Source organism: Acomys russatus, chromosome 5 (assembly GCF_903995435.1).
Source record: "Acomys russatus chromosome 5, mAcoRus1.1, whole genome shotgun sequence".
Taxonomy (NCBI): Eukaryota; Metazoa; Chordata; class Mammalia; order Rodentia; family Muridae; genus Acomys; species Acomys russatus.
In genome coordinates this window covers 66,042,046-66,069,206 of record NC_067141.1, presented here as the reverse complement: position 1 = coordinate 66,069,206, position 27,161 = coordinate 66,042,046, and the positions used below count along the sequence as shown (strand labels likewise).

The window sequence follows — 27,161 nt, the reverse complement described above, 5'->3', positions numbered from 1 at the left end:
GCTATCAAACCTGAGGACCTAAGTTCAATCCCCGGGGTACCCACACAGTAGAAGAAAAGAATCAACTCCCACAGACTGTTCTCTGACTTACACATGCATGAGATGGCACACTGACATTTTCTCATATGCACACTCAAATAAACATAATTTAAAGAAGAAAGAAGAGACTGGAAAGAAGAGAACGGGTTGGTGAATCCACAGTGTAAGCCCAATGCCAAGGAATAAAGGGAAATTCTGTTTTTACTAACTGTGAGGAGTTTGGGACTGCTTACTCACAGTAACTTTAAAAAACAGAAACAAGGGCTGGAGAGATGGCTCAGAGGTTAAGAGCACTGTCTGCTCTTCCAGAGGTCCTGAGTTCAATTCCCAGCAACCACAGGGTGGCTCATAACCATCTATACTGGGATCTGATGCTGTCTTCCGGCATGCAGGTGCACATAAAGACAGAGCACCCATATACATAAAATAATAAATATTTAAAAACAAAAACAAAAACCCACAGTCTCATATATCCCAGACTGGATTAGAACTTGTTACGTAGCTGAACTCTTGCTCTTCCTGTCTCCACCTCTTGGGTTTAGGAGTACAAGTGTGTTCCACTACACACACTCTAAGTGCTGTATGGTAGGTAAGTATTCTAGCAAACAAACTACAGCCTCAAACCTTTTATTTTGGAGGGCAGGAGCAAGGTCTTATGCAGCCCACGCTGGCCTCAAACTTGCTATGTAGCCAAGGATAACCTCAAACTCCTGATCCTTTTGACTTCACTTCCCTCTCAAGCACTGATATTACAGGCATGTGCCATCAATCTGGTTTATGCAGTACTAGGGATGCACCCAGGGTTTTGTACATGCTAGTCAGGCGTCCTGGCAGATCTTCATCTTCATCTGGGTAGTAAATGAGTATTCACTTCATAAGCATGTAATGATTATAAGCCTAGAAGGCTTGAGAGGCTGAGGCAAGTGGATTTCTGAGTTCAAGGCCAGCCTGGTCTACAGAATGAGTTCAAGGAAAGCCAGGACTACACTGAGAAACCCTGTCTCAAATAACAAAAAACAAACAAAAAGCTTGCATGGGGGACTGGAGAATACTGGCTGCTCTTCCAGAGGTCCTGAGTTCAATTCCCAGCAACCACATGGTGGCTCACCACCACCTACACTGGGATCTGGCGCCCTCTCCTGGCCTGCAGGTGTACATGCAGACAGAGCACTCATCTACATAAAATAAATACATCTTTCTAAAAACAAGAAGCAGTAGAGCACTTGCCTTGCATGCTTGAGATCTGAGGTTAGGTCGGTTCTTAGTACCACAAAAAGAAAAAAGGAGGGATAGAATAGAAAGGGAGAAAAAAACCCAAAAGCTAGTAAGGTAGCATGCAATTACAGCCCCAAGCTACTGGGGAGGCTCAGGCACAGGCTCACTACTGAGACACATGGTTTAGGGACAAACTGGCCATACAAAGACTTCATCCCTCAAACTATACAAAGATTTTTTTTTTTTTAAACTATCAGAAAGCCCCAATTCAACCTAAAAGACAAAAACAAAAACAAAACAAAACAAAAAACCCAAAAGCACACACACTCCTGCTTCAACATTATCCCCTGCATCCTGCCTCTACTAAAAATGCCTCACCTTGGTTGCGCATGAGGCTGCGAATGCCCTGCAGCTCTTCCAGGCACTGGCACAGAAGGATGAAGCTGGTGCTGGCCGAATCTCCCAGACTACAGTCTGACAGCCGCAGAGACAGCAGCATCCTTTGCTTCTTCTCATCCACATTGGTCACCTTAGCAACGACGGTCTGACCTTCCACGAAGTGGTCACTTGGAGTGGTTACGAACTTGTCACTCATGATCTAAACAGTAGGTAGAAAATGGGGAAAGTAAAGTATGTGTCCATTAAGACAGTCCGGGCTAAGGACAAAGGGGGCCTGGGTAGCTTCCCCAGCTCTCTCTGAGCAGTTTTATTCCCCTTCCACAAAAATGAGAGGCCCTGGCTGTGTACCCTAGCATTTGGAGATGATACCCATTTGGATGGCCACTACTGACAAACCAAAGGGCACAGAGCATGTTCTCGTCTCAACATCCAGGGCAACCCTCCTTCCTTACCCCTTTTTCTGGCAGGGGATGTGATGAGACCATCCCTTCAAAACATTAGAAAGCCAGATCAATGGAGAATTCTGTCTGTTTCTTGAGACAAGGTCTCACTACGTAAACCAGGCTAGCCTCACACGTTAAGAGCTCTGCCTGCTTCTGCCTCCTAAGAGCTGAGACTAAAGGAGTGCACCGCCACGCCTGGCTGGGAAGGAGTATTCACAAGCCATCTGTGGCAGGGGTGAGCCCTGTGTGCCTCCTCAGTGTTATCATAATGTGTCTATGTCCTTCAGGACTCAGTTTATTCAGCAGGCATGGGAGGTTCCACTTAAGAAAATGCTAGGATCTTTTCCCATCTGCAAAGCTTGTAATTCAATGGCAGAGGAGAAAAAAGTAATGCCATGGATACACTGGTGCCTTTACACCTTAAGAACTACACTATGTATTCAGGAAAATTTAGTCTCAACATGCATTGAACTAGTTCAGTCCCTTTTACAAGGGAAGCAGCTATCAATCAAAGCCACTATCTCCTGATACTGCTGTGTAAGAGACAGAGGCCCAGTCACCGGGATACAAAGCAGGCAGGAGGATCAATGCATTAGATGCACTCACCCCTTTCCCAGTGGCCTTCATGGCATTCACACTGTGAAGTGTTCCCCTTGGCCCCCTTTAAGAACTAGTCTCCAGCTGCTGTCTCAGCTCAGCAGGTCTATGAGCCTGAGCTCTCTCCTTAAAGGCCCCTGTGCATAGAACTGAACTTACAGCCTTGGGGGACAGTCCACTAAGACCAGAGGGGAACTGGACGAACACACCATAGTCTTTAATGCTCTTCACATAACCAATGAGCAGCATTCCAGGCTGGATTTCTGAGAGGCTCTTGGGGTCCTGGCCACCTTCTACTGTGGAGACCAAAGCTGGCTTCCTACAAAGAAGCTGGAGGAACCTCATTAAGGAATATCCCAGAACAACAAATGAAATGCCTATTGCTCCACCTTCTCCTCCTGTTCCACTGACTTTGAGATTACCGTGGGTCCCTCTGGGTAGAGAACCACAGCAGGAGCAGTACACTAGAGCTTGGAGAGGCCATGTTCTTTACCATTTCCTGACCGCTGAAGTAGCAGCTCCAGTGGGGCCATCCTCCAAGAGCTACTGATGCTCAGTGATGCTGGGCCATCAGTTTTACTCCTTCCTGGAGGCCTGCTAACAGCGCACAGCACAGGCCCACAGTCCACAGCTAGGGCAGCCAGTGCTGCCCTCCACTGACCTGTGTTGCCAACCAGTGAACCCTTCTACCCTGATGCCCTAAGGATCTTAATCTTATAATTAGTAAGGAAAGGTAGTGTCCTGAAAAACGCCCACAGGCAGCGAAGGGAATAGTTCTGAGCCCTATACTGCCAACAGGAAAGATTTTCTGGGCAACTGCCTCAACTCCACCCAGCCCCTGGCAGCACTTTTTGGGCCTGTTCCTGATTCCAGGCACATGTCTAGCCATCAGTGTGTCTTATGGAAGCATTTTTTGTTTTGTTTTTCAAGACAGGGTTTCTCTGTGTATCCTTGGCTGTCCTAGACTCGCATTGTAGACCAGGCTGGCCTCAAACTCGCAGGAATTCACGTGCCTCTGCCTCCTGAGTGCTGGGATTAAAGGAGTGCACCACCACCACTCAGCATGGAAGCATTTTTTAAGCTAAAGCAGTTGACTGGTTTTTTTTCTTCTTCTTAGTCCTGGTCTAGAATTTCCCATCCAAGTGCCTACTGCCTTCAACTGCCCCCAGATACCAGTCAAGGATACAATATGTCTCTCACCCTCGCTCAGACACAGAACTCGATGAAGAGTGTCACCTGCTTGGAGCCAGTGATGCAACAGTGGGCCGTTGGCAACATGGTCTGACAAATGAGGCGTGGGAAGGAAACCAGGGATATTGTCGGGCAGGATGGCCACCTCCAGCCCATCTTTGGTCTTCCTCAAAACCTTCACATCCACCAACTGCTCAGAATGAGAAAGGTAAAAATCAGCAAAAAGCTCAGAGGTACTGGATCCCAGTGTCAGAGGCCACCAAGAGGCTAAGAACAAAGGTACTTTCCTCTAGACCCCACACCCCACACCAGGATTCCTCTACGGTTCCCTTTGCCAGTTTCTCTGCTGATTCCTGGAGGAAAAAGGGAACTGCAGGCTGTCCTTAGCAGTCACAGGGAGATTGGCAAAGCCGTGCCATGACACAACTTTTCTCTCATGCCAGCCTCCATTTGCTCTGGCAGGCAGGAAAGAGGCCCTAGGACCTCAGAGCTGCCTCTCGTCTCTCCCGCAGGCTCCAGTACTTCTCCAGCACAGCTATCAGTGTAAGACACAACCTCACGTCCAGGTACCTGCCCAATGCTAACGGCTCTTCCTTTCTTCTGACTCTTTTCGGCACTCTCATTCTTTGGCTCTGAGTCAGTCAACAGTTTGAAGGACAGGAGCATCCTCTGTTTGGAAGGCTCACAGTTCAGCACTGCCACCTTTACCACCTGGTGAGAAATCACATGTGTCTGGCCCTCTCTTGCAGCAGCAGGCCTTCAGAACCTGGAGCCAAGTGCCCTCCATGAGCACTGCAGGGGCCCTGGAGACCCACTAAGACCTTGAGTCAGATGCAAAGGTAGGAAAAGATGATGGATAGAGAGACTATATTAAAAGCCCCATAAGCCAACCTTCTACAACGAAGACATAAATATAAGACTCAAGTCTTAAGAAGTTCTTTTTGGTAAAGTTAGAATCAACACTCATGTAAGGCAAGTTAAAATAGACATAGTGACTTCATCCATGTTTAATCGTACTTTTGCGGCTAATTATGGAAATCTAGCTCAAATAATAAATGAGAAAGTTAAATCTAAAAAAAAAAAAAAAAAAAAAAAAAAGAAGTTCTTTTTCTAAGAGAAACACAAACCCACTAGCTCAGCACTACTCCTCTGGTGACAGCGTCTGGTGTGAAGAACTCTGATTCACTCTAACTTATGAGCGATTTCTTCCAGGTAGTGGGCCTAAGTCCATTGGATTCCAGCAGTCTTCTGGTTTTATGGGTTCTGCCACCCCTCCCCCTTTTAACTGGTTCATGCCTACTTTGTTTGTGCTCCCTTCCCCCTCCTCTTAAAAGGCAGCCATATGCTTACTGATGCTATAGACTTGTGTTCATGGAGTCACAAGGGTAGGAGGCCTGTACAGGGAAGGCTTACCTGGCCAGCGTAAAAGACTTTCTCTGGGTCAGGGATATGCTGGGCACTGAGCTCATGCTTGGGCACAAGTCCCTGCACACTGTTGAAAAACTTTACAACGCAACCATAGCCCTTGACCCTCAGGATAACACCATGAGTCTGCAGGCCAGGCTTGGCATCCTCATAGCAGGTAATGGCAGGTAGTTTGGATGTGATAAGTGTTTTCTTCAGGGTCATTATTAGCTTCTTGGCTTCAGGGTCACAGAGCAAAACCTAGGGGAAAAAATGGAGGCTCTCAGAAAGCGTTTGTTACCAAGACAGCTACTGCTTCATCTACAACTCTATGAACCCAAAGGCCACAGGTCACTCACCAAGGACCAAGTTTACCTCTAGTAATCTCAGCTGTAGATCTTTGTGTTTCCTGCAAGACAGCCATCTCAAGCACAGGAATCTCTATTTCAAATGTACTTCCTCAATAAGAGGCTGTGTTAAAACACTTCCTCAGCCACAGTGTGATCGTTTTCTCATAGCAGCACCTAGTCTGGTGTTTCAGAAACTTACAGTGGCACACCGTATGTGGAGTGGGTCCCTGTGTTACCTTGTTAGCGTTATTTCTTGGCTATCATCTAAAACCAAGCAATCCTCAATCTCACTACATAAAAATTTGCAACAATGTGCAGTTACTGCCCTTTATGCATCAAAAATGATGAAATGTAGTAACCATAAGCAAACTGGCTCTGCCAGTGGTCTGTTTAAGTGAACAGCATGCTTAGCACAGAGGAGGCACTGAGTTCAGTACCAGGACAAAACAGAACTAGGAACCCCCACTGCCTGAACACCCCAGGCCCTATGCCAGTAGTTTGTATAGTATCACTCTTTTTATATAAGTTTCTTGAGGGATTTGAGTATTTTTTGGGGCTGCCATTTTTAAACTAAGTTTAATTATTGTGTGTGTCAGAGGGCACAAATGTGCCATGGTACACATGTTTGTACGTGGCAGATTGGGGGACATGCACATTCCATGTGCATGTATGTTTGGGGGTGAGGGCTGGGAAGTATGCAGGTATTGTGGTGCATGTGTGCAGCGGTCAGAGGGTGGCTCTCTTCCTCCACTATGAGCGCCCTGGGACTCCAACTCGGGTCCTCAGGGTGCAGCAAGCACCTCTCCCCGCTGAGCTACTTCCCGGGGTCTGGGCTATTTCTTGAATAAGGCTTTGACTAGTTTATGTTAATTATACATAATAACAGGTTTCGCTACATTTCATACATGCACATAATGTACCTCATGGCTATGTACCTCATGGCTACTTCTGAGTCTGGAGTATTCCCTGCTCCTCCACAGCCTTCCAAACCGTCTCCATCTTTTCTAGTTCAGCTCTATCTTGGTCAGAAATCCAGAAGGCACTATTGCCATACTGAGATAAATCTGAGACCTGGTTCTGCAATTATTAGCTGTGGGACTTTAGACAGATGACTGGCTTTTTCCTACTCTTTAATTGACCCACTTGGAAAATAAGGATACTACAGTTACTTCATAGAGTATCTTTAAGACACAGACTATATGGTGTGTGGTAGTAACTACCGGTAATATGATTCTGTTGCTCAGTCCCACCCCTCCCTTTTCTGAGCTCTGACCATAGCACATGGCCTGAAACAAACCATGTGGCAAAGGTCAAGCACCTAGCTTGTTCTTCTTCCTGTATGGATATTTTAACTTACAACTCTACTATACAAGGCAGGGACTCACTTTTCTCTTCCTAATGTTGGGTAAATTACTGGATACCCTGTAGCAGTTACACAGTCATTTCACAGAGGAAGGCAGAAACTCCAGCTGAAAACCCCTCGCTCTTCCCAAAACCCCAACATGGACTCCTTTGGGGGCTCACCCTGCACTTGACCTCATCCCCTATGTGGTACTTCTTCTCTGGATTCTTCATCATGATGTCAGCCAGGTGCATGGAAGGTACCAGGCCTTTTATTTGTTCACCAACCTTCACCAGGATCCCAAACGGCTTGATGGCCAGCACTGTGCCCTATGGAGTCCAAAGAAAAGACATCATGACACCTCAACAACAGTATTTTTTCTTACCAGAGTCATCATGTCTGTTTCACTGCCCACTTTTCAGAGCTCATGTGCTCTAACCTAGACTTAGGCAGCCTTATGTATGAAGCCTTTTATGCTTTCTGACTCAGCGTGTACTTCTGTCTCCCGGCAGGAACACTTCCTAAGAGGGGAAGCATCTCTCAAAGCACGGACTCCACCTAAGACAGATCTACAGAACTGCTCAGTTAGTGCTACATGCTGGAGGAGATGTAGCTGGAGCCAGTTTCTCTCTAATAACAAACAACTAACTTTCAATCTGCTCTAACAGCCACCACTAAATCCCAAACCCCAGGACTTGTGACCCATTGTCTCCATATAGGTGGGTGGGGACTAGTAAGACTTTATTTTGAAATTACAAGTCACCCAAGAGAAGATCAGAAATTTCAGTTCATATGAATTAACAATGAGATGACAGTTAACATGTACACTAAGGATGCATGAGGTGGAGAAGGATCTATTTACATGCTTAAGTTCTTACCTTTACTACTGTTCCTGTTTTGATGTCATGATATCTAAGAAACTGAGCTGCAATAATTGATCTAGGACAAACAAAAAATATATGATTACAGAGTCTAAGGGGTGGATGGGTTGCCTAAAGTTCGGGACCTGCACAATCATGCCAACAAGAAAGGACACCCTCATCCGCCAAGCCCAGGGGAAAGTAGAAATGCATATACACTAATGACACTTACTTCCGCAGAGACAGCAAGGCCAGCTCATCCATTTGGCTGTAGTCAATAATTCTACACTTGTGCGTGCTCCCTGGTTTGAAAGCCTCAGCATTGAATGTTCTCTTAGAATCAGAGAGATGGCTGAGCTACAGAATACCAAATGAGGGAAGATACGTCAACATAGTTCCGAGGCTGTTAGACTTCAAAGCACACTGAGACGATGACACATTTCCCATCCACTATGAAAATAGTGCTTTGTGAGACAGACAGATGGCTCAGTGGTTAAAACGCTGGCTGCTCTTTAGATGGCCCAGGTTTACTTCCTAGCACCCACACTGGCTCACAACCTCCTATAACTCCAGTCTCAGTAGGTCCACAGACATACATGTAAGCAAAACATCCATACATATAAATTTTTAAAATTTTCTTTTAATAGTACTTTATTAAAACAATCCTCACTCATGACTATCATAGAATCTCATGAAGAAAAGCCCAGATAAACGATACTCATCTGTTAGTACCTACTTTTATAAACAGTCTTACTGGATGGTAGTCAAGCCTGTTGTTCAGTTATATACTGTTTGTGGCTGCTTTCATACAAAACAGTTGTTGGGATACAGACTAAACAGTCCGTAAGTCTAAAATACCCTCTACCTAGGCCTCTAGCAGAAGCTTTGCTGGGACTGGAGGGAAGGCCAAGTCGTAGAGTGTGTACTGCTCTTGCATAAGACCTGGGTTCAGTTCCCAGCACCCACGACGGGCGGCCTGTCCTCCTGTAATTCTGGGTACAGAGGGTCTGACATCCTGCTCTGGCTTCCATAGGCACAAACCCACATATATAATAATCTAAAAATTAAAAATCATAACAATAACCAAAAAAAGGCTTTGCTGAGCTTTGGTCTGGATCCTATTTCATTCCAGTTCTTCTTCCCCACTGGCCAGGAATCACACATGGCAATCAGCTACTAAGCACTCTGAGACAACAAACTGGCACTGTTCTGACTTTGTGGACAGCTTTTTACATTGGAGGCTATCTAAGGACAAAAAATTAGTATCAAGGGATGAAGGAAACAGAAAAGAAGGAATGAGATTCTTAACAAAGAAGACTCCTTACCCGGGCATAGGCCAGTGCCCCGTCCTTCAACCTGAAGGTGGCCCCAGCCTTCTTGAAAAACCCCTGAACAGGAACATTATCCAGCACAGCCCCTAGGTGCTGGTAGGATATGCGGGTGAGTGGACGCCCAGGTTGCAGGAAGATGGGACGCAGGCTCAGTCGCACAATTCTGGTGCGAGGGTGGACACAGAGGATGCAGGCTTTTACCTGGGCAAGAGAGCAAACTGAGCAGGAGGCGCCACATAATACGGCTGAGAGCAGATCTTCTAAGGGGTCATGAATGTCCATGCTAACCAGGTTAGTACTAGACCTTCATGAAGTACCAATGTCAGCCTATGTAATCAAACAGTGTATGGAAGATTTCCCATAGGCACTGACTGTGTGCATCTTAATTCACAGGAGTGTCACCAACGAAGGCCTATGGAACCCCCTCAAATACCCATCTCACAAACAAGGTTAAATGTGCAGCTCATGTCAACTCTCCACACAAACAGAACTACCATAAAACAGTACTAGAAAGCTTAGTATGACGTTAACAGTGTTGGTCCAGATCAGAAAGAACATCTATTTCCTCTTAAAATAGCTTTCTTTATAAGATACATAAGTATGTATTACTATTTTGAAAGTGAGATGGAATCATTTGAGAATTTAAAATTTCTAAATAATATATATTCTAAAATACCCATGTTCATTGTACAAAATTTTAACATTTAAATAACTATAGAAAAACCACAAGGGTTGCTACTAAAGTCTGACTTTAAAATCAGTGTTTTTTCAAATCAAGTATACTTCCGATTTTGGTATTTTTTAGAAGACAGATCTAAGCTGGGCAAGGTAGCTCATGCATGTACTGCCAACACTCTGGATGGAGAAACAAAAGGATCAGAAATCCAAGGACATACTCAGCTACACAGCAAGACAGAGGCCAGTTTGGGTTATAAGAGACTCTATGCAACAATCAGGGCCAGCAACATGGTTCAGTGGGTACCAGTGGGGACAGGCAACGTGGCTCAGTGGATATCAGTGGGTAAGGGAAACATGGCTCAGTGGATATCAGTGGGTAAAGGAAACATGGCTCAGTGGACATCAGTGGGTAAAGGAAACGTGGCTCAGTGGATAATAGTGTGTAAGGTCAACGTGGTTCAGTGGATCTCAGTGGGTAAAAGCAATGTGACTCAGTGGGTATCAGTGGGAAAAGGCATCTGCCTCCAAGCCTGACAATCTGGATCAGTCTCCAGGACCCATATGGTAGGAAGAGAGAACTGAATCCCAACAAGCTGCCCCTGACTTCTACACATGTGCTGTGGCACACTCGCTTTCCTTTTCCTCAAAGAAACAAACAAATAAAATGTAATTTTTAAAAAATCTATACTATTTATAGAATCACAGGTGACAAAAAGGGAGGGAGGGTAAGGCTAGACAGTTGGCTCATCTGTTAAGAGTGTGCACTGTGTTTGCAAAGGACCCAAGTTCAGTGCCTAGCTCATAAACTTCAGGCTCTGGCCTCTGAAAACACTTGGCAGTCATGGCCACAACCAACATGTATAATTAAAAACAAATCTTAAAAAAAAATTAAAAAAGGAATATGGGTATGGGTATGGTGAGCGCTGGAAAATCAAAACAAGGGCCTTGACATCATTAGGTAAGTACTCTAACATGAGTTACACACAGAACCTTCACAGACTTTTATTTTCTCAGGGTAGGGGAAGAAAAGTGGGGCAGTGCGCGCGCGCATGCGTGTTCTGACTAGCCTGAAACTTGACTAGGTTGACCTCAAACCTGAGGTGATCATCCTGCCTGTCTCCTGAGTGCTGCTGCAGCACAGACATGAGCCACTGTACCTGGCCTCACAAACTATTTTAAACCACGTTTTTCTACTTGAACAAACTGTGTCCTCTTATCCTGATTATTATTCCTTTAAAGTAAAAGCCAAAGCTGTCTTCTTGTTTTCTTTCTTCTCTCACCTCATTCTAGCCACTGGTCACTTCTTGTGTCCCTTCCAGAGCACGTTTTACCCTTTCCCCGGCTCACTTCACAGTACACACATGCAGCCCCGGGACCTGCCCTGCAGCTAGACCGGACACCAGACAGCTGAGATACAGCTAGGAACCAAGGAAAGATACTGAACAGTTCTCACTGTTTGCTTTGAAGAATATGCTCCAATTTTCTTGGGCTCCAGGTGCATGAAGTCAACCAGGCCCGTGAAGAATGTAAGGAAGTTTAGCTGGAGTCCAAACTCAGTCACCTGGAAGTAAATGGAACAAGTTATTGGGAAGAATTCTATGGAATGGCCTGGAATGGAAGAGACAACTCATAACGAACACCGGGTTCCGCAATGTCCACAATACACATTTCTCCTCCCACAGCTAGCCCTTACCAGTATGAATCATTTAATTTTAAAAAGCAAAGAATCGGGCTGGAGAGATGGCTCAGAGGTTAAGAGCACTGGCTGTTCTTCCAGAGGACCTGAGTTCAACTCCCAGCAACCACATGGTGGCTCACAGCCATCGAGAATGAGGTCTGGTGCCCTCTTCTGTCATGCAGTTGTACATGCAAATTCAACATTGTAAACATAATAAATAAATATTAAAAAAAAAAAAAAAAAAAAAAAGAAAAAGCAAAGAATCTGAGTAGACATTTCTCCAAAGGCACCCAGGCAGCCGGTGAGCCCGGCATCATGAGGATGGAGGCAGTCACTGCACATCCGCTAGGAGATGCTTCTCAAAAGAATAACCGAGCGCATGGACCCAACACCCAAAATAGGGACGGAGAGGGGGAAAAGCTTCAAATTGGTGAATCAAAAGAAAGCCACAGAAGCTATGACTATTAGGGGAGATGACACAGTTCATCATTATAAACTTTTAAATATCTCTTGACTTTTATAAATCAACTTAAAATGTCTGGTTATATTTTATTTGTTTTTTGTGTTAATGAGCAAAGCACAGGCACAGCACCAAGTGGGAGGACGAGGACAGCCTGTAGGATGGAGCTCTGGCCATCAGACTGGGTGACAAGTGCTTTTACCTCTGAGCCATTTGAGCAGCTTCATCAACTCTTTTTTTTTTTTTTTTTTAGACAGGTTTCACTGTCTTGACCTCCACATGTCTTAAGTCTCTGAAGAGCTGAGTATATAGTGACGAATCATCACACCTGGCTTTATCTGACTTTAGATTAGCAGTGTCCATTAGAAATACCATGACTAGGGCTGGAGAGATGGCTTAAAGGTTAAGAGCACTGTGTGCTCTTCCAGAGGTCCTAAGTTCAATTCCCAAAAACCACATGGTGGCTCACAACCATCTATACTGGGATCTGATGCCCTCTTCTGGCATGCAGGTGTACATTCAGACAGAACACTCATCTACATTAAATAAATAAATAGATCTTAAAAAAGAAAGAAATTCCATGACTAGGGCTGGATAGTGGTGGTACAAATCTTTAATCCTAGCACTTAAGAGGCAAAGGCAGGAGGACCTCTGTGAGTTCCAGGCTGGCCTGGTCTACAGAGTTAGTTCCAGGGCTATACAGAGAAAGATTAAGGCCAGGCGTGGTAGCACACCTTTAATCTCAGCATTCTGGAGGCCGAGGAAGGTAGATCTTAAAGAGGTTTAGGCCAGTGTGTTCTATATAGTGAGCTCTAGGACAACTAGAAATAGGTAACGAGACCCATCTTAAAAACCTAAAAGAAAGAAAAAAGACAGACCCTAACTATAAAGCCTATCCCAGAGATGCTAAGGCAGGAGGATCAACACTTTGAGGCCAGCTTCACCTGTACAGTAAGACCCTGTGTCAAAAATACAAATTATAAACAAATAACAGCATGTGTATGAGCTGGGGCACACCTTCAATCCCAGGAGGTAGAAGCAGGTAGATCTCTGTAAGTTCCAAGCCATCCTGGTTTACATAGTGAATCCAGGACAGCCAAGACTACAGAAAAAACTTGTCTTGAAAAACAAAACAAAACAAAACAAAACCCAAAACCAACAAAACACACATGTGTGTTTATATATAATGAATTGCAAGCCATATTAGTAACATTAAAATTTTACATGGCGCCAGTAAGCTGACTACTGAGTAAAGATGCTTGCTACCAAGCCTGACAACCTTAGCTTGATCCTTGGAAACATTAAGTTGAAGAAGAAACTGAATCCTATAAACGGCCTCTGACTTCCACATTGGCACCATGGTACGTATGCACTTACACCCACTCTTTCTCAAAGTAGTTTAAAAAGAGTTTTTGTTTTAGAGGAACTTCTTTATGTGCAGTTCTGACAGCCGTGTTGCATGTCTGGTGCCTGTGGAGGTCAGAACCCTGGAACTGGAGTTACAGATAGCTGTGAGGAATCATGTGGGTGTTAGGAACCGAACCCAGATGCTTTGCAATAGCAATAAGCATTCTTTTTTTTCCTTTTCTTCTTTGAGACAGGGTTTCTTTTTGTAGCCATGGCTGTCCTGGAGTTGCTTTGTAGACCAGACTGGGCTTGAACTCACAGTGATCCACCTGCCTCTGCCTCTCTTGAGTGCTGGGACTGAAGACATGCACAGCCGTGCAAGGCTCATATACGTAATTTTTTAAAAATTAATTTTACAAAAATATGAGATGAGGGCTGGAGAGATGGCTCAGTGGATAAGAGCACTGTCTGCTCTCCTCCAAGTCCTGAGTTCAATTCCCAGCAACTACATGGTGGCTCACAACCATCTATACTGGAATCTGATGCCCTCTTCTGGCGTGCAGGTGCACATGCAGATAGAGCGCTCATGCATAAAATAAATAAAATCTTAAAAACATATATATCAGATGAAATTTGGTTCAATAATAGCTTATCTAGGCTGGGCATAGTAGCACACTCCTTTTATCTCAGCACTTAGAAAAGAAAGGCAGCAAGATCTGAGTTTGAGGCCAGCTAGAACTACATAGCCTCAAAAGACAAATAAAATAGTAACTGTCCAAAGTTCTATCATATTAACATAAGACTGGCATCATTCCAAGTGCTCAATGACCAGAAAGGTCTACTGGATACTCTCTCTGACAGCAGCTTTATGAGAACGCATATCAAAACCTTGTTTAAAATTATATTTTAGCTGGGCGTGGTGGCTCAGAAAATACACAAAAGAAAGAAAACAAAAAGTAAATAAAATAAAAATAAAAATTTATTTTACAGAGACTGGGAGATAGATAGCTCAGTAGTCAGGAGTATGCACCGCTTTCCTGAGGACCAGAGTTTGGTTTCCAGAACCCACATCAGGCAGCTGACAACCACCTGTAACTTAAGCTCCAGGAAAACAAAACAGGGTTTCTCTGTATAGCCCTGACTGTCCTGGAACTTGCTCTATAGACCAGGCTGGCCCTGCCTCTGCCTCCTGAGTGCTGGAACTAAGATGTGTGTCAGCCTCACCCAGCAAATATTTTAAAACCATTTACACAGCCTTAGAAACAACCAGCAGCTTACCTTCTGCACCTGGGCTTTGACCAGCAGCCCTGGGAGCAAGGTATTCAGGTTCCAGCTTTGTTCCTCAGTTGCAATGGCAGAAGAAATCTCTGACTGCTCGATGGAGAGACCCACAACTCCTCCGTTGCTTTTCACTTCTTTAACCACACAGGTCAGGTACTGGCCAACTTTAAGCTTAGCACCTGTAAGCCCAGCCCAGCACCCCAAAAAGAAAAGATATCTTTATGAGGGAAGTCCTTAAACATGGGCCCAAGCGCCAGGTGCCATGGCACATGCCTGTCATTGCAGCACTCTGGGAGGCGGAGGGAGGCGGATCTCTGTGAGTTCGAGGCCAGCCTAGTCTACAAAGCAAGTCCAGGATAGCCATGGCTACACAGAGAAACCCTGTCTCAAAAAAACAAAACAAAACAAAAGGCCCAGGCAAACCTGGAAAGAACCATGGCCCGCCCACCCAGTGAGCATCTGATCCACATCAGGCAGGAGAAGGGTAGGATGAGGATGTTAACTAATGTAGAATTCAACCATCTCACAGAAATAAAACCAAATAAGCCAGGAGTGACAGTCAAAGGTTCTGGGAGTCCAAGTTCAGTAGAGTCTCTGACATGAAGGAGACTGAAGCCAGACCATAAGAGACCTTATCACTCTCTGGCCCTTCACACATCTTATTTCCTATCGGATGACATTAATTACTGACTTCCCCAAAGCCAAAGCCAACCAGCCTTTCAGGGTCACCATTCTGTCTTGCTACTAACCAAAGCGACACTGAAATAAAAACACCCAAACGTAATCCCACACGCTTGCACTCCCTCCCACCCAGCAGCCCCTCGCTCTGCCTGCTCTCACCTTTGTTCTTCTGCCGAATGTATTCTTGGGCTTTCTGCAGTGACAGAAAAGCTCTGGTCCCACTAACACCAATGTCCACTATATAGCCATGGTCTTCCAAGCTTGACACTGTGCCTGTCAGCAGCTGGGGGAAGGGAAAGCAGAAGTTTCAGGTCAAAGGTAAACAGGGCACTCACAAATATCCCTACCATACAAACATGAGCGGTACAAACAGACTCCTCATTAATCACAACTCTCAAGCCTATAGTCCCAGCGCCAACTTTCTCACAGCATTTGAAGGGTTTTGTTTCCGGAAAGTAAGGAGTGTATATAAATGCAGCTCAAGTATGAGCGACACATGGATACTTTTTGAAAGGAGAACAGTCTTTTATATTATGCAAAGAGCAATGAGTTCCAGGATTCCAGAGTCACACCCAGAGCCAGGACTACCAAGAGAATCCAGAACCATCCGTTTGTTTTTCTACAACTTTTGAGCAAGAGCATCTTGCCAACATCTTGTACACTTCATGAGAAGCAGTGCAGCTCTGACTTCAGCTACTCTCTGCAAAGTCACTGAGATCTCAAATGGAGAAGGGGGGCTGTCTGCCGTCTCCCACATTAGCTGTAAGAACTGCAGGAGACGAAGTGAATAAAAGAGCGCTGTCATGGAGTGGGCTCCTGACTCTTGTCAACTTGTTATTTTTATTCTCTTCATACCAAACTAAATCCTATTAACTTTTCCAGCTTTGCCCAAACCCCACTGCTTCTGAGCAAACAGTTCGATATACATGTGACCCTTAATCACCAGAGCATTTGAGTGAAGCGCCCTCTGTTATACCTAGCAGATCTGGAGGATGTAGCCTGGAATAAGTTCACTTAAATTTCCACAGGGCTAGGTATTGACCCCAGCTTTCTAGAGGCAGAGGTAGGTTGATCTCTGTGAATTCAAGAGGCCAGCCTGGTCTACAAAATCCAGGACAGCCAGAGCTACTATACAGAGGAAAAAAAAAAAGACAACCAGTAGGCTGACTACTCTGCCCTTTTCTTATACTCACTGAGAGGCCCTTGAGAGCTCACATGGCAGGATTCTAGAAAGACTGAAGAACTGGTGGGTAAGGAACCATAAGGCACTTTCCCACCATCCCCAAGCTTTCCATGAATACTCCCTGCAGACACTTGATTGTGCCAAAGGAGCTTAGACTTGTCTTTCCTCCTTCCACAGTAATAAAATTTGGTTCAAGTCTTCAGTGTTCACTGGGTGCCTAACAGACCACTGCTCCAGAGAGCCCCACCTCCTGATCAGCCATTAGGCAAAGTAAAAGGTGCCCAGACCACACCCCACAGGAGACAGGGCACACATGCTCCTCTTGTCCGGAGCATCCAGATACATACCATGCCAGGCCTCAGGGCCTCAGCACTCAGCACCTTATTGACATTTTTGGGGTTCACGGAAAGCTTGACACTCCTCTTGCCCGTCTCTGTGATGTCCAGGCTGCTCACCACACATCTTACCAACATTCCAGGTGAGAAAAGATCAGGCAGGTGGAGTAGGTCCTGCATGACAGTAATGAGAAAGACAGGATATATACATAAACATTTCCTCTGAACCAAGAACCCACTGCCCAGCCTCGGCTCAGTGACTTCTCATGCCAATAAGTAAACAGAGTAAGCTTCTTCATAAGGAAGAGGCCACAGTTAAGTACAGTCTTTAGTTTCTGCATACAGCCTTCCAACACTTCCATAAAACAGGCAGATGTCAACGACTGATCCAGAGTTGTCTGTATTCACTGTCTCTATTTCGTCTCTTAGCTTCATACAAACGTCTTCCTATTCCCCTCAATCTATTTTACTGTCGCTCCATGACACCACCTCCATTTTGCAGTCCTCTTATATGACATTTATTTATTGGTCCCAGGCACTGAGTCCAAGGCCTCACCCATGTAAGCACATCCTTTAACCTGAGTCAGGGCCCTCGCTCTCTCATACGGACATTTCATGGTTTTCCTTTCTACCCACTGGCCCTTCCTGATACCAACTGTCTTCAAGTCAGCACTTACTCTAGACTCAGTCTTTCAGGCTCTTCTCATTCTAATTTCATCCCCGTAAGTAATTTTTTCCCTTTCATAGCTTCAGCACTGACATAAGTCCACCTATTTGTTTGCCGACCAGACTTTCTGGAACCCAGCAATCACCTGTCTCTTGCATATCTCAAGTGTACCTCAAATTCAACAGAGCAGCTAAAGAACAGCCATCTCCCCCATCAAACCATACACAGTGGAAGCTTCCAACTGGTCCGCAGCACCCCTCTGCCTCACTACTCATGTCAACTCTATCGTCAGGCAATGGCTTTAGCTCCTCGGTTCCTCACAAATCCTTGCCCTAAGCTGCTGCTGATCTCAGCGCCTAGGTTAACAGCAGTAGTCTAGCTGATCTAGGCAACTGCTCATGCCATTTTAGTTTATTTGCTATGCTATCTACATGCCACCCACTCCAATGAGAACATCTGAAAGACTTCTCTTGATTACAGCATCTAAAAGCAGTCCTTAATACGGACTGTAAAGGCATGCATAATCTGGCTTCTACACGCTGCTCAGTTTCATTCCACAGCGGTCTCCCTCTTGCTTTTCCTGTGCTAGTAACACCGGCCTTCTGTTACCGCCTGACTTGCTTGACCTCCCTTCTTTCTGTATCTGGGAAACCTTCATCCTTCAGATCCCAGCTCCAATGGTCCTTCCTTATGGAGGTGTTCTAGGTTCCCTAGACTAAGTTAAAAACCTCTGTATTATTTAAAAAATATAACCCTCAGGTCAACAAGATAGTTCAGCAGGTAAAGATGGTTGCTGAGCGAGCCATGAAGACCTGTATTGGCTCTCAGGAAAGCACATGGTAGAAGGAGAGATCCAAATCTCACAAGTTGTCCTCTGAGCTCCATGAGTGGTGTGGCATGTGCACACCCACGCAAAATGAATGGTTAGGAAAAAAAAACAACAAAAAAGGCTTAGGCTGGAGGTGATGGTGCACACCTTTAATCTGAGCACTTGGGAGGCAGAGGCAGGCAGATCACTGTGAGTTTGAGGCTAGCCTGGTCTACAAAGCACATCCAGGACAGCCAATATAACACAGAGAAACCCTGTGTCAAAAAACTAAAAAACAACAAGACAAAAAACAAAACAGGGGCTCAAGAGAAAGCTCAGCAGTTAAGAGCACTGTCTGCTCTTCCAGAGGTCCTGAGTTCAATTCCTGGCAACTACATAGTGGCAGGCAACCATCTATAGTGTGATCTGATGCCCTCTTCTGGGCTGCATATGTACATGTATACAGAGCACTCGTATACATAAAATAAATCTTTTTTAAAAAGAGAGAGAGAAAAAAGAAAATACCTTTTAAAAAACGATTAATTTTAATCCCAGCACTTGGGAGGCAGTTCAATGTGAGATCAATGTGAGTTCAAGGCCAGCCTGGTCTACAGAGTGAGTTCCAGGACAGCCAGAGCTGTTACACAGAGAAACCCTGTCTTGGGGGGGGGGGAAGGAAAAAAAAAAAAGATTAAGAAGAACAATGTTCTCCTGGCACACATATTTTCCTTTCTTAGCATTTAGCAAAGTGGTGCGTCTAGATCTGTTTGGGTCTACTCTAGTCCCAGAAGCAGTTTCATTCAGACACCCTTTACCTCCAGAGGCTCTTCTTGTGCCACCTGCTCGTTCAGCTTCTGAGTGTAGGCATCACAGATTTCAGTCACTTGCACAAACCCTCGGAGGCCATTGGGAAGACTGATCACCATCTCCAGTTCATTCACTTCCTTCACACAACCTAAAATCCGCGTTCCCTCACACAGGGACTAGAAAGGAAAACACACACGGTAAGGCAGACAACACTGATGAGGGGTAGGGGGACTGTGGCTTTCTAGTCCCAACACTGATGCTAGAGGAATTTTATAAAGGAAAGGAAAACTCATGTACATCAGCCATTGGCACGTGCCAGGAAAGGTCTTGATGAGAAACTGTTGCTGAGGCGGGCTGCTTGAGGAGCTTCCCCTTCTGCTGTGTCCTAGCAACTCATTCACTCTTGGAAGACAGCACGGTGACGAAACAGGCCACTGAAGAACAGCAGCCTGGAGTGTATGCCACTTCTAGAGGGCATAACCATGACGCAGCTGCTTGAGACTTCAAACATGGGGGAAACGGGCTTTCTGTTGTCAGCACTTTGACATTCTTTTTTTCTTTCTGTTTTTGGTTTTTTAAGACAGGGTTTCTCAGTGTATTAGTCCTGGTTGTCCTGGAACTCTCTTTGTAGATCAGGCTGGCCTCAAACTCACAAATATCCATCAGCCTCTGCCTCCTGGAGTGCTGGGACCAGGCCAGTAGCACTTTGAGTTTTATGAGGGGCCAAAAAAATCACATTTTTACATGAAATCATTACCACCAAGTTAAATGACAAAAAATTTAAAATACCATATTAGAAAGCCAGGTGTAGTGGCACGTGTCTTTAATTCAAGTGCTTGGAAGCAAAGACAGGTGAATCTTAGTGAGTTTAAGGCCACTCTGGTCTACATAGTAAGTCCCAGCACAGCCAGCCAGGGCTACACAAAGAAACCCTGTCTCCACCCAAAAAAAAGAAAAAACAAAACAAAAAAACTAGAAAGCAAAATACTTCTGCAGGATGATGAATCATTACTTTCAGGAAATTCGACTATTTTTTCTATTTTAAAATGAACATATACCAGGAATGTGTGGGGATAATATGAAATTTTAAGAACTGTAAAAACTACACCATTTATCTGAGGTCATTTCACATTTACAAAATGAACGAATAGAGGCCAGGTATGGTTGGGCACATTTTTAACCCCAGTACTCAGAAGGCGAAGGCAGGAAAATCTCTATTAGTTCATGGCCAGCCTGGTCTGCATAGTGAATTCCAGGCTAGCCAAGGGCTACATAGTGAGACTCGATCTCCAAAAGCAATGGGGGGAAAAAGTATTAGAATGACTGCTAAAGTCACTGTCAATTCTAACATCTACTAAAACACAAAAGTACACATTTTTAAGCATTTCCATAATTTGCTCTGTGTACTGAGCCAGGGTCCTGGGTATCTCAGACTAGTCGGAACTAATGGATGGCCTCAGGCTTCTGGTGCTGTTAACCCCAGCTCCTAAGTGCTAGGACTCCAGGCATGCACCACCACATGGGGTTCCTAGGTGCTAGGACTCCAGGCATGCACGACCACACGGGGTTCCGAAGTGCTAGGACTCCAGGCATGCACCACCACATCTGCTTTCTGTGGTGCTGAGGCTCCAACTCGGATAGACAGAGTGGGGGCAGGGGGCAGAAGGGAGGCAGGCTGGCTACACACAGCAGCACACACCTATAATCTCTGGTCTTGGGAGGCAGAGGCCCTTGACTACATAGAGAGCCTGGGCAGCATAGGGCCTTATCCCAAAAAATCCCAAAGAGGGGGAAAAAAAAGACAACAGGTATCAGGAAATAAAGCTCATTTCTCATAATTTGAATCAATCCCTACGGACACATACAGAAAACATATAATTGTATGTGTACATACATGCAAAGATTGAAGGAAAAGAGGAAAGAACACATGCAAGCTTAAGGAGTATGCTTAAAAAGAAAAAGAAAAAAAGAAGTTAACAAACCTCAATACCAAGGATCTCAAACTTCTCTTTCACAGACTTTCTGGCTTCTCTCTTTTCGATTTTTAATTTTTTTATTTTTGCTGGCCCTTTCTGGCTCTTTTTCCTTTTAATGGACTCTTCTTCTCTGGAAATCTAAAGGGGGGAAAGATCCATAAAGATACAGAAGAACGAGAAGCCACAATCTTAGCCATTACCACATTTGGGGTTATGTCACCTTGCGGTTACTCTAAGCTCTCCCAAGCCACTCCTCCGTTCTTTTCATTCTGCTCCACTCCCACGCCTAGCATCCAGGCACCAGTGCTCCCCTGGCCCACGCCTAGCATCCAGGCACCAGTGCTCCCCTGGCCCATGGCTGAGGAGCCGCCTTCATCTTCCCAATGCCGCTTATGTCTTTTGTTCGTCCTCTATTAACAGGGTGGACACCCAGGGTTCCCCAGCTGAGAAGCCATGTGCACCTTGCATGGAAAACTCCAGAGCTCTTCCACAAGAAGCTCTGTGCTCTCAACTAAGTACCGTGGGAAAGCATGTCAGATCCGCAGGGGAACTGCAGCTTGTCGGCATGCAACCGCTCATAGAGAGATTCTGTAATACCAACCTAAGACCCCACACCAGAATGGCAATTTCCTTCCCTCTAGCATCTAGAGCATAAAATGCTCTGAGACTACATTCTAATGCAGACTCTGAATACTGCATTAGACTCCTTTTAATTAAATGCACAAGGTCCCAGGTTCGATCCCCAGGACCACAAATAAAACAAAATTCAGTATCAAGTATTTGTCCCCATCCTTAACCAACTGGCATGGACTCCCTAAGGACAAGCTACAAAAGCACTTCAACGTCAGATACTTGATGTCATGCTTCAGAAGAAGCCAGAGGTGGTAGAATCTCTTCAACAAGTTCCAATCCTAGAAGTGACATCAAAGAGAAGCAAACTGGAAAGCAGCTGCTGCAAATGAGGCTCAGTCGTCCCAAAGATGCTAGGAAGTTTCTCATCTTGCCAAAGCAGCATCCCACTTACATCAAATAAGTTGTCTTGTTCAACTGCCTGCTGGGAAGGCTTCTCTGACTTGTGGACTGTCCTTGTCCCCCCTCGGGGGAAGCTTTCTTCCAGATTGGCCATGTTTGCGGGCCCTAAGGGTGATGGGAAGAGTAATGGTGAGTTCTGGGTTGATGGCAGGTTTCGTAAAGGACCTGATGAATGAGAGGACAAGAGAACCTTCTAGCAAAGCACTAAACAGGATGCCAGAGTACAATTAAATAGCTGATATGCTGCTGGGCAACAATGGCTCACACCTTTAATCCCAGCACTTGGGATGCAAAGTAGGTGGATCTCTGTGAGTTCAAGGCCAGCCTGATCTAGAGTCCCAGGATAGCCAGGACTACACAGAGAAACCCTACCTTGAAAAAACAAAACAAAAACTGAATTATTTAAGTAAACCATGGGGAAAATAAAGCATAAAAACAAGTTACATTTTATTAAACAAATTTGGCTCTTGGTGAAAGATACTTAAAAATAAGTAGTTTGTGCTTACTTGGTACTTCAGAAACCTGAGGAAAGTGACAGAATAACGAACAATATTCTTTAGTCGGTCATCTTCTTCCCCATCCCTGCCCCCCAGACATGGCGGTCATCTTGTATCCCTGCTCGCACACACACGTTTACGTGTGTGTGTGTCCGTGTGTGTCCCCCTTATCTCAGCTGGTCTGCCTGAGACCCCCTGAGCATGAACCCTAGGCCCCCTCAAGGTCCCATTTCTATTCCGACAAGATGAAAGAAACAATCATGAACCAGGAAAAACTTGCCAAACTGCAGGTACAAGTAATTGCAGTCCTCCTTAAAGTTAGGAGTAAACAATATATCTGGTCTTGAAGAGGTGAACATGTTTACAAACCAAGGGAAGAGTGATCATTTTAACAACCCTCAAGCTTAGGCATCTCTGGCGGCAAACATGTTCACCATTATAGGCCACATCTGGACAAAGCAGTGGACAGAAATGCTTGCCAGCACCCTAAACCAGCTCCCTGCAATCTGACTAGTGTAAGGAGACTGGCTGAGGCTCTGCCCAAACAGTCTGTGGATGGAAAAGCACCACTTGCTATTGGAGAGGAGGAGGCGGCAGTTGCAGATCTGGGAAGAACTTTGATGAAGCTTCTAAGAATGAGGCAAACTGAACTGAGGCAACTTCTGAAGAAGGCAACACTTGCAGAAGTTACAGGAGCAGCTATTTTATATCATGACTGCCTTTGAAAGTTATTTTGTTTATAGATCTGATGAAATCTAGATCTCTAATATTGCCCCCTGTGCACTGGCAGCTCCTTTCAGTTTTTTGCTAATACACAATTCACTCTTTGTGGCATACTAAGCCGAAGAAGCCTGGGAATAAAGTTTGGAAAAGGTTAATAAAATTCTTTGCCTAGTTAAAAAAAAAATAATAATTTCTTCAGTCTACAGACTGAGCAGAAAAAGAACTGGAGGGAAAGTAAATGAAGCGTAAGGATTTAAATGACACACATCAGGGAAGCAGGATTAGGTATAAATGAAAAGGCTGGTTGGTCCTGGGATACCTGGGAATAAAACTTTAGTAGCAGAATGCGACTGTGAGAGAGGTGACGATTGAGAGTTAATTTAGGATTTGGTTCGTTATGGCTGCATCTCAAGAGGTCTACTTTGCTGGAAACTCAACTCTTCCCCCGCCCCCCCGAGACTGGGTTTTTCTGTGTTGCCTTGACTGTACTGAGCTCTCTTTGTAGACCAGGCTGGCCTCGAACTCACAGCAACCCGCCTGCCTCTGCCATCGGAGTGCTGGGATTAAAGGCGTGTGCCACCACCGCCCGGTGGGAATCCAATCCATTTTAGAACTTAGGCGACTGAGGCACCAAACAGCCTGGCGATCACGCGCAGAGAAGGCACTTAGGGCACTTGAAGTGGACATTCTGGCTATCAGGAACTGCTAGCGCAGAGGGGCTCGAGGGGACAGACCACCTAGCAGGAAACCCGGAGACTCAGGCCAGCAAGCCGAGGTGGGAGCCATAAGGTCTCCTCCCACCTCGCCAAAACTCCCGGGTCAACCAGCCCCACAGCTCCCGCAGCTGCCCTACCTCACGGACCGCTCCCGAAGCAATCGCACGCGCAGATCAGCTCCACGCGACTCCAACACAAGCGTAGGTAAGATCAGTCCTACTTCCGTTATGACGTGAAGTCTGACGCGAGCCGAGACAGGAAGTAGGAGGGCGGGACTTAGAGTTATAGCCAATCCACGCAGAGGGCCAAGTCGCCGCGGCTAGTCGGTCGCGCGTGGGGGAGGGGGTATCTTCCGGTCGGACCGAGCTGGTTGCTGGGTTTGTTGAAGGACATCGGCTGCGGAATTTGTGATTTGGGCGAAGGTGGGTGAGAAAGGCCTCTCGGCTGTCGGACCGGTGACTGGGCTTTGAGGGCCGACTAGAATCTGGCTGTTTTTTCCGCCCCGGGACAGTGCAAGGTTTCCCTTTTGCGGGGAGGGGACGGCGGGGAATGGAAAAGGCACTGGTGAAATTGAGGGCGGGGGTCCCGGGACCCCGAGGTGCTTCTAGGGAGCCTTAGCACCGCGAGGAGGTCCAAGCTCCCCAAGTCTCTCCTGGTTCACGGAGAGCCTTATGTTCCATTTTCCAGTGTGGATTGAGGGTGAGACCCGTCGAGAGGGGAGCACCCCAAGGTCATCCAGTGTTGAGAGAATTCTGGCGTTTGATCCCATCTTTGGCAGAATTCGTGTGTTTTGGCCTGTATGGCCATAGCGATTTGGTTTTTTTTTTTCCCGAGCCGTGATCAGGAAATCAGGTCTTAAAGCCAGAGTAAAGATGGAGTGGCCCTTGCGGTTCTCAGGCCTGGGCGCCACAAATGGATTATATTTTAGTTTATAGTCCAGCGGTTCTGAACCTCTAGATCGCGACCCTTTTGACAAACCTCCATCTCCAAAAATATTTACACTACAGTTCCTAACCGTAGCAAAATTACAGTTGTGAAGGAGCAACGAAGTAATTTTATCGCGGGGGGGAGGGTGGTGGTGGTCAACACAACAGGAGGAACTGTATTAACCGGTCGCAGCATTAGGAAGGTTGAGAGCCGCTGCTGTATTCCATTAATGGAAGGCCTTCCCCCAAGAAGCTGCTTGTTGCTTGTGGTCCCTGGGCTTTGCCTCATCTTTCCTTTTACTTAGACCTGGTGATCTCACTCCTCTAGACGATGATTGTTAAGACAGAATAGCTATATCCAAGAATCAATTAGGAAGCAAAGGCACTTGGTCATCCCAACGCTTTAGTGAAATGCCCATTTCACAAGGACAGAGTCCTGGAGAAACTGGTTCTGTTTAATAGTACTTATTGGATTATTTAGAAACCGCAGCAAAATCTGTCAGCTTAGACTTTCTAATAGTCTGCTGTTTAACAATAAATTTTTAAAAATATTAAATCACAGGAACATATGTATTAGTCTTAGGTGATTTTTTTTTTCACTATTGTATGGCTCTAAACTTGCATGTGACTAAAAGGAGAGCACATTTTATTTTATTTATTCCTATTGCCAGGTGTGAATGGCTCTTGCCTTTAGTCCTAACACTAGCAGGCAAGTTTCAAGGCCATCCAGGTCTATGTAGTAAGTTCCAATCCATCTGGGACTACATAGTGAGACCCTGTCTTTTAAAAAAATAAAACTAAAATCCCATAAAGGGCATTGTTAACAAAAAGGCTCCCTGTTGGGCCGGGCGTGGTGGTACACGCCTTTAATCCCAGCACTTGGGAGGCAGAGGCAGGTGGATCACTCTGAGTTCGAGGCCAGCATGGTCTACAAAGTGAGTCCAGGACAGTCAAGGCTACACAGAGAAACCCTGTCTCAAAAAGACCAAAAAAAAAAAAAAAAAAAACAAACAAACAAACAAAAAAGGCTCCCTATCATTGCTCTAAAACAATATACAGTTTGTTGGAAGGTAGAAGCCTCTGTGCTTTAAGCCTTTAATATAACCATTGTTTGCTGTGTGGTGGTGACCCACACCTTTAGTCCCGGTACTCAGAGGCAGAGGTAGGCAGATCTCTGAGTTCAAGGCCAGCTGGATATACAGAGTTCCAGGACAGCCAGGCCTACACAGAGAAACCCTGTCTCAAAAATAATGAGCCGGGTGTGGTGGCGCAGGCCTTTAATCCCAGCACTCAGGAGACAGAGGCAAGCCTGGTTTACAAAGTGAGTCCAGGACAGCCAAGACTACACAAAGAAACCCTGTCTTGAAAAAAAAATAAAAATAAATAAATAAATAATACCACCACCACTGTTTATCTCACCAGCAACATCACTATTGTTCCATCTCGGCTTCCGTGTGCCCTCCTTTAAGACTCCAGTTCCTATGACATTCTTTTATTCTGCAGTCAGAATTGTCTTTGAAATACATCATCCTTACTCCCGTATCGTGTCAAATGAGACTTAAAGTACCTCAATATTGATCGGTTATGAACCACTTCCTCCTAAAGGTAACAGGTTATCAGTTAACGAGTTGAGAAGGTTAATGAATTGGCAAAATTAAGACTTAAGTTTTCTGATAGGTTTCTCATGAGAACCTTCATTTAAAAAAAATGTATCATGAAATTAATGAAAAAGAATGTGCTTTGGTAGGTTTAGTAAAAGGAAACTTGATGAACTATGGAGGTTTTGTGGTTTTTAATGGTGAATTTCTTGCTTTGGCTAGATTGGCCAAGGTCTGTGAAAGGCACCCAGGGAAGTTTAAATCTCTGTCATGGCTCCAGTAACCATTCTGAAAGTGTTCAAAACTAAGGTCTCAAATTTTGTTGCACAGTCTTTGCTTCTAAAGCCTTTGAAGGGTAAACAGAGGGGTGCAGTTTCCATAGCAACAGCACTCTTACTGTTTTCTCCTACTTCCAGTTCATCTAGAGCCAGCCAGTCTACCAGTCTTGCCTGGACGGCATCCAGCTAGTCCAAGTTGCCTTTGGAGTCTGTGCTCACTTGTGTAGATAGGCAGTCATACCGAGGAAACTATGAATAGTTTTGAATTCTGCTGTGTCTTTCTGAATTTGTCTGCCATTTCTTTTAAGTTAGTAAACAA

General features: G+C 45.3%; 1 protein-coding gene and 1 pseudogene across 1 annotated transcript in view; one reads left to right on the top strand and one right to left on the bottom strand.

The window, feature by feature from the left end:
- Pdcd11 (programmed cell death 11) overlaps nt 1-22,205 on the bottom strand; it is a 46,480-nt gene extending 24,275 nt beyond the window's left edge. Inside the window, exons 1-16 of the mRNA XM_051146737.1 lie at nt 22,097-22,205; nt 21,079-21,210; nt 19,105-19,272; nt 16,827-16,988; nt 15,456-15,579; nt 14,613-14,794; nt 11,303-11,410; nt 9,166-9,372; nt 8,073-8,197; nt 7,859-7,919; nt 7,163-7,309; nt 5,298-5,549; nt 4,455-4,595; nt 3,880-4,074; nt 2,853-3,023; nt 1,633-1,852 (exon numbers count right to left, since the gene is read on the bottom strand). Of these exons, the coding sequence (XP_051002694.1) occupies nt 1,633-1,852; nt 2,853-3,023; nt 3,880-4,074; nt 4,455-4,595; nt 5,298-5,549; nt 7,163-7,309; nt 7,859-7,919; nt 8,073-8,197; nt 9,166-9,372; nt 11,303-11,410; nt 14,613-14,794; nt 15,456-15,579; nt 16,827-16,988; nt 19,105-19,272; nt 21,079-21,210; nt 22,097-22,198 (2,497 nt within the window). The 5' untranslated portion in view covers nt 22,199-22,205. The remainder of the gene's footprint in view (nt 1-1,632; nt 1,853-2,852; nt 3,024-3,879; nt 4,075-4,454; nt 4,596-5,297; nt 5,550-7,162; nt 7,310-7,858; nt 7,920-8,072; nt 8,198-9,165; nt 9,373-11,302; nt 11,411-14,612; nt 14,795-15,455; nt 15,580-16,826; nt 16,989-19,104; nt 19,273-21,078; nt 21,211-22,096) is intronic.
- A 641-nt stretch (nt 22,206-22,846) lies between these two features.
- Nucleotides 22,847-23,250, top strand: LOC127190104 (transcription factor BTF3-like; annotated as a pseudogene).
- Nucleotides 23,251-27,161: the final 3,911 nt, after the last annotated feature.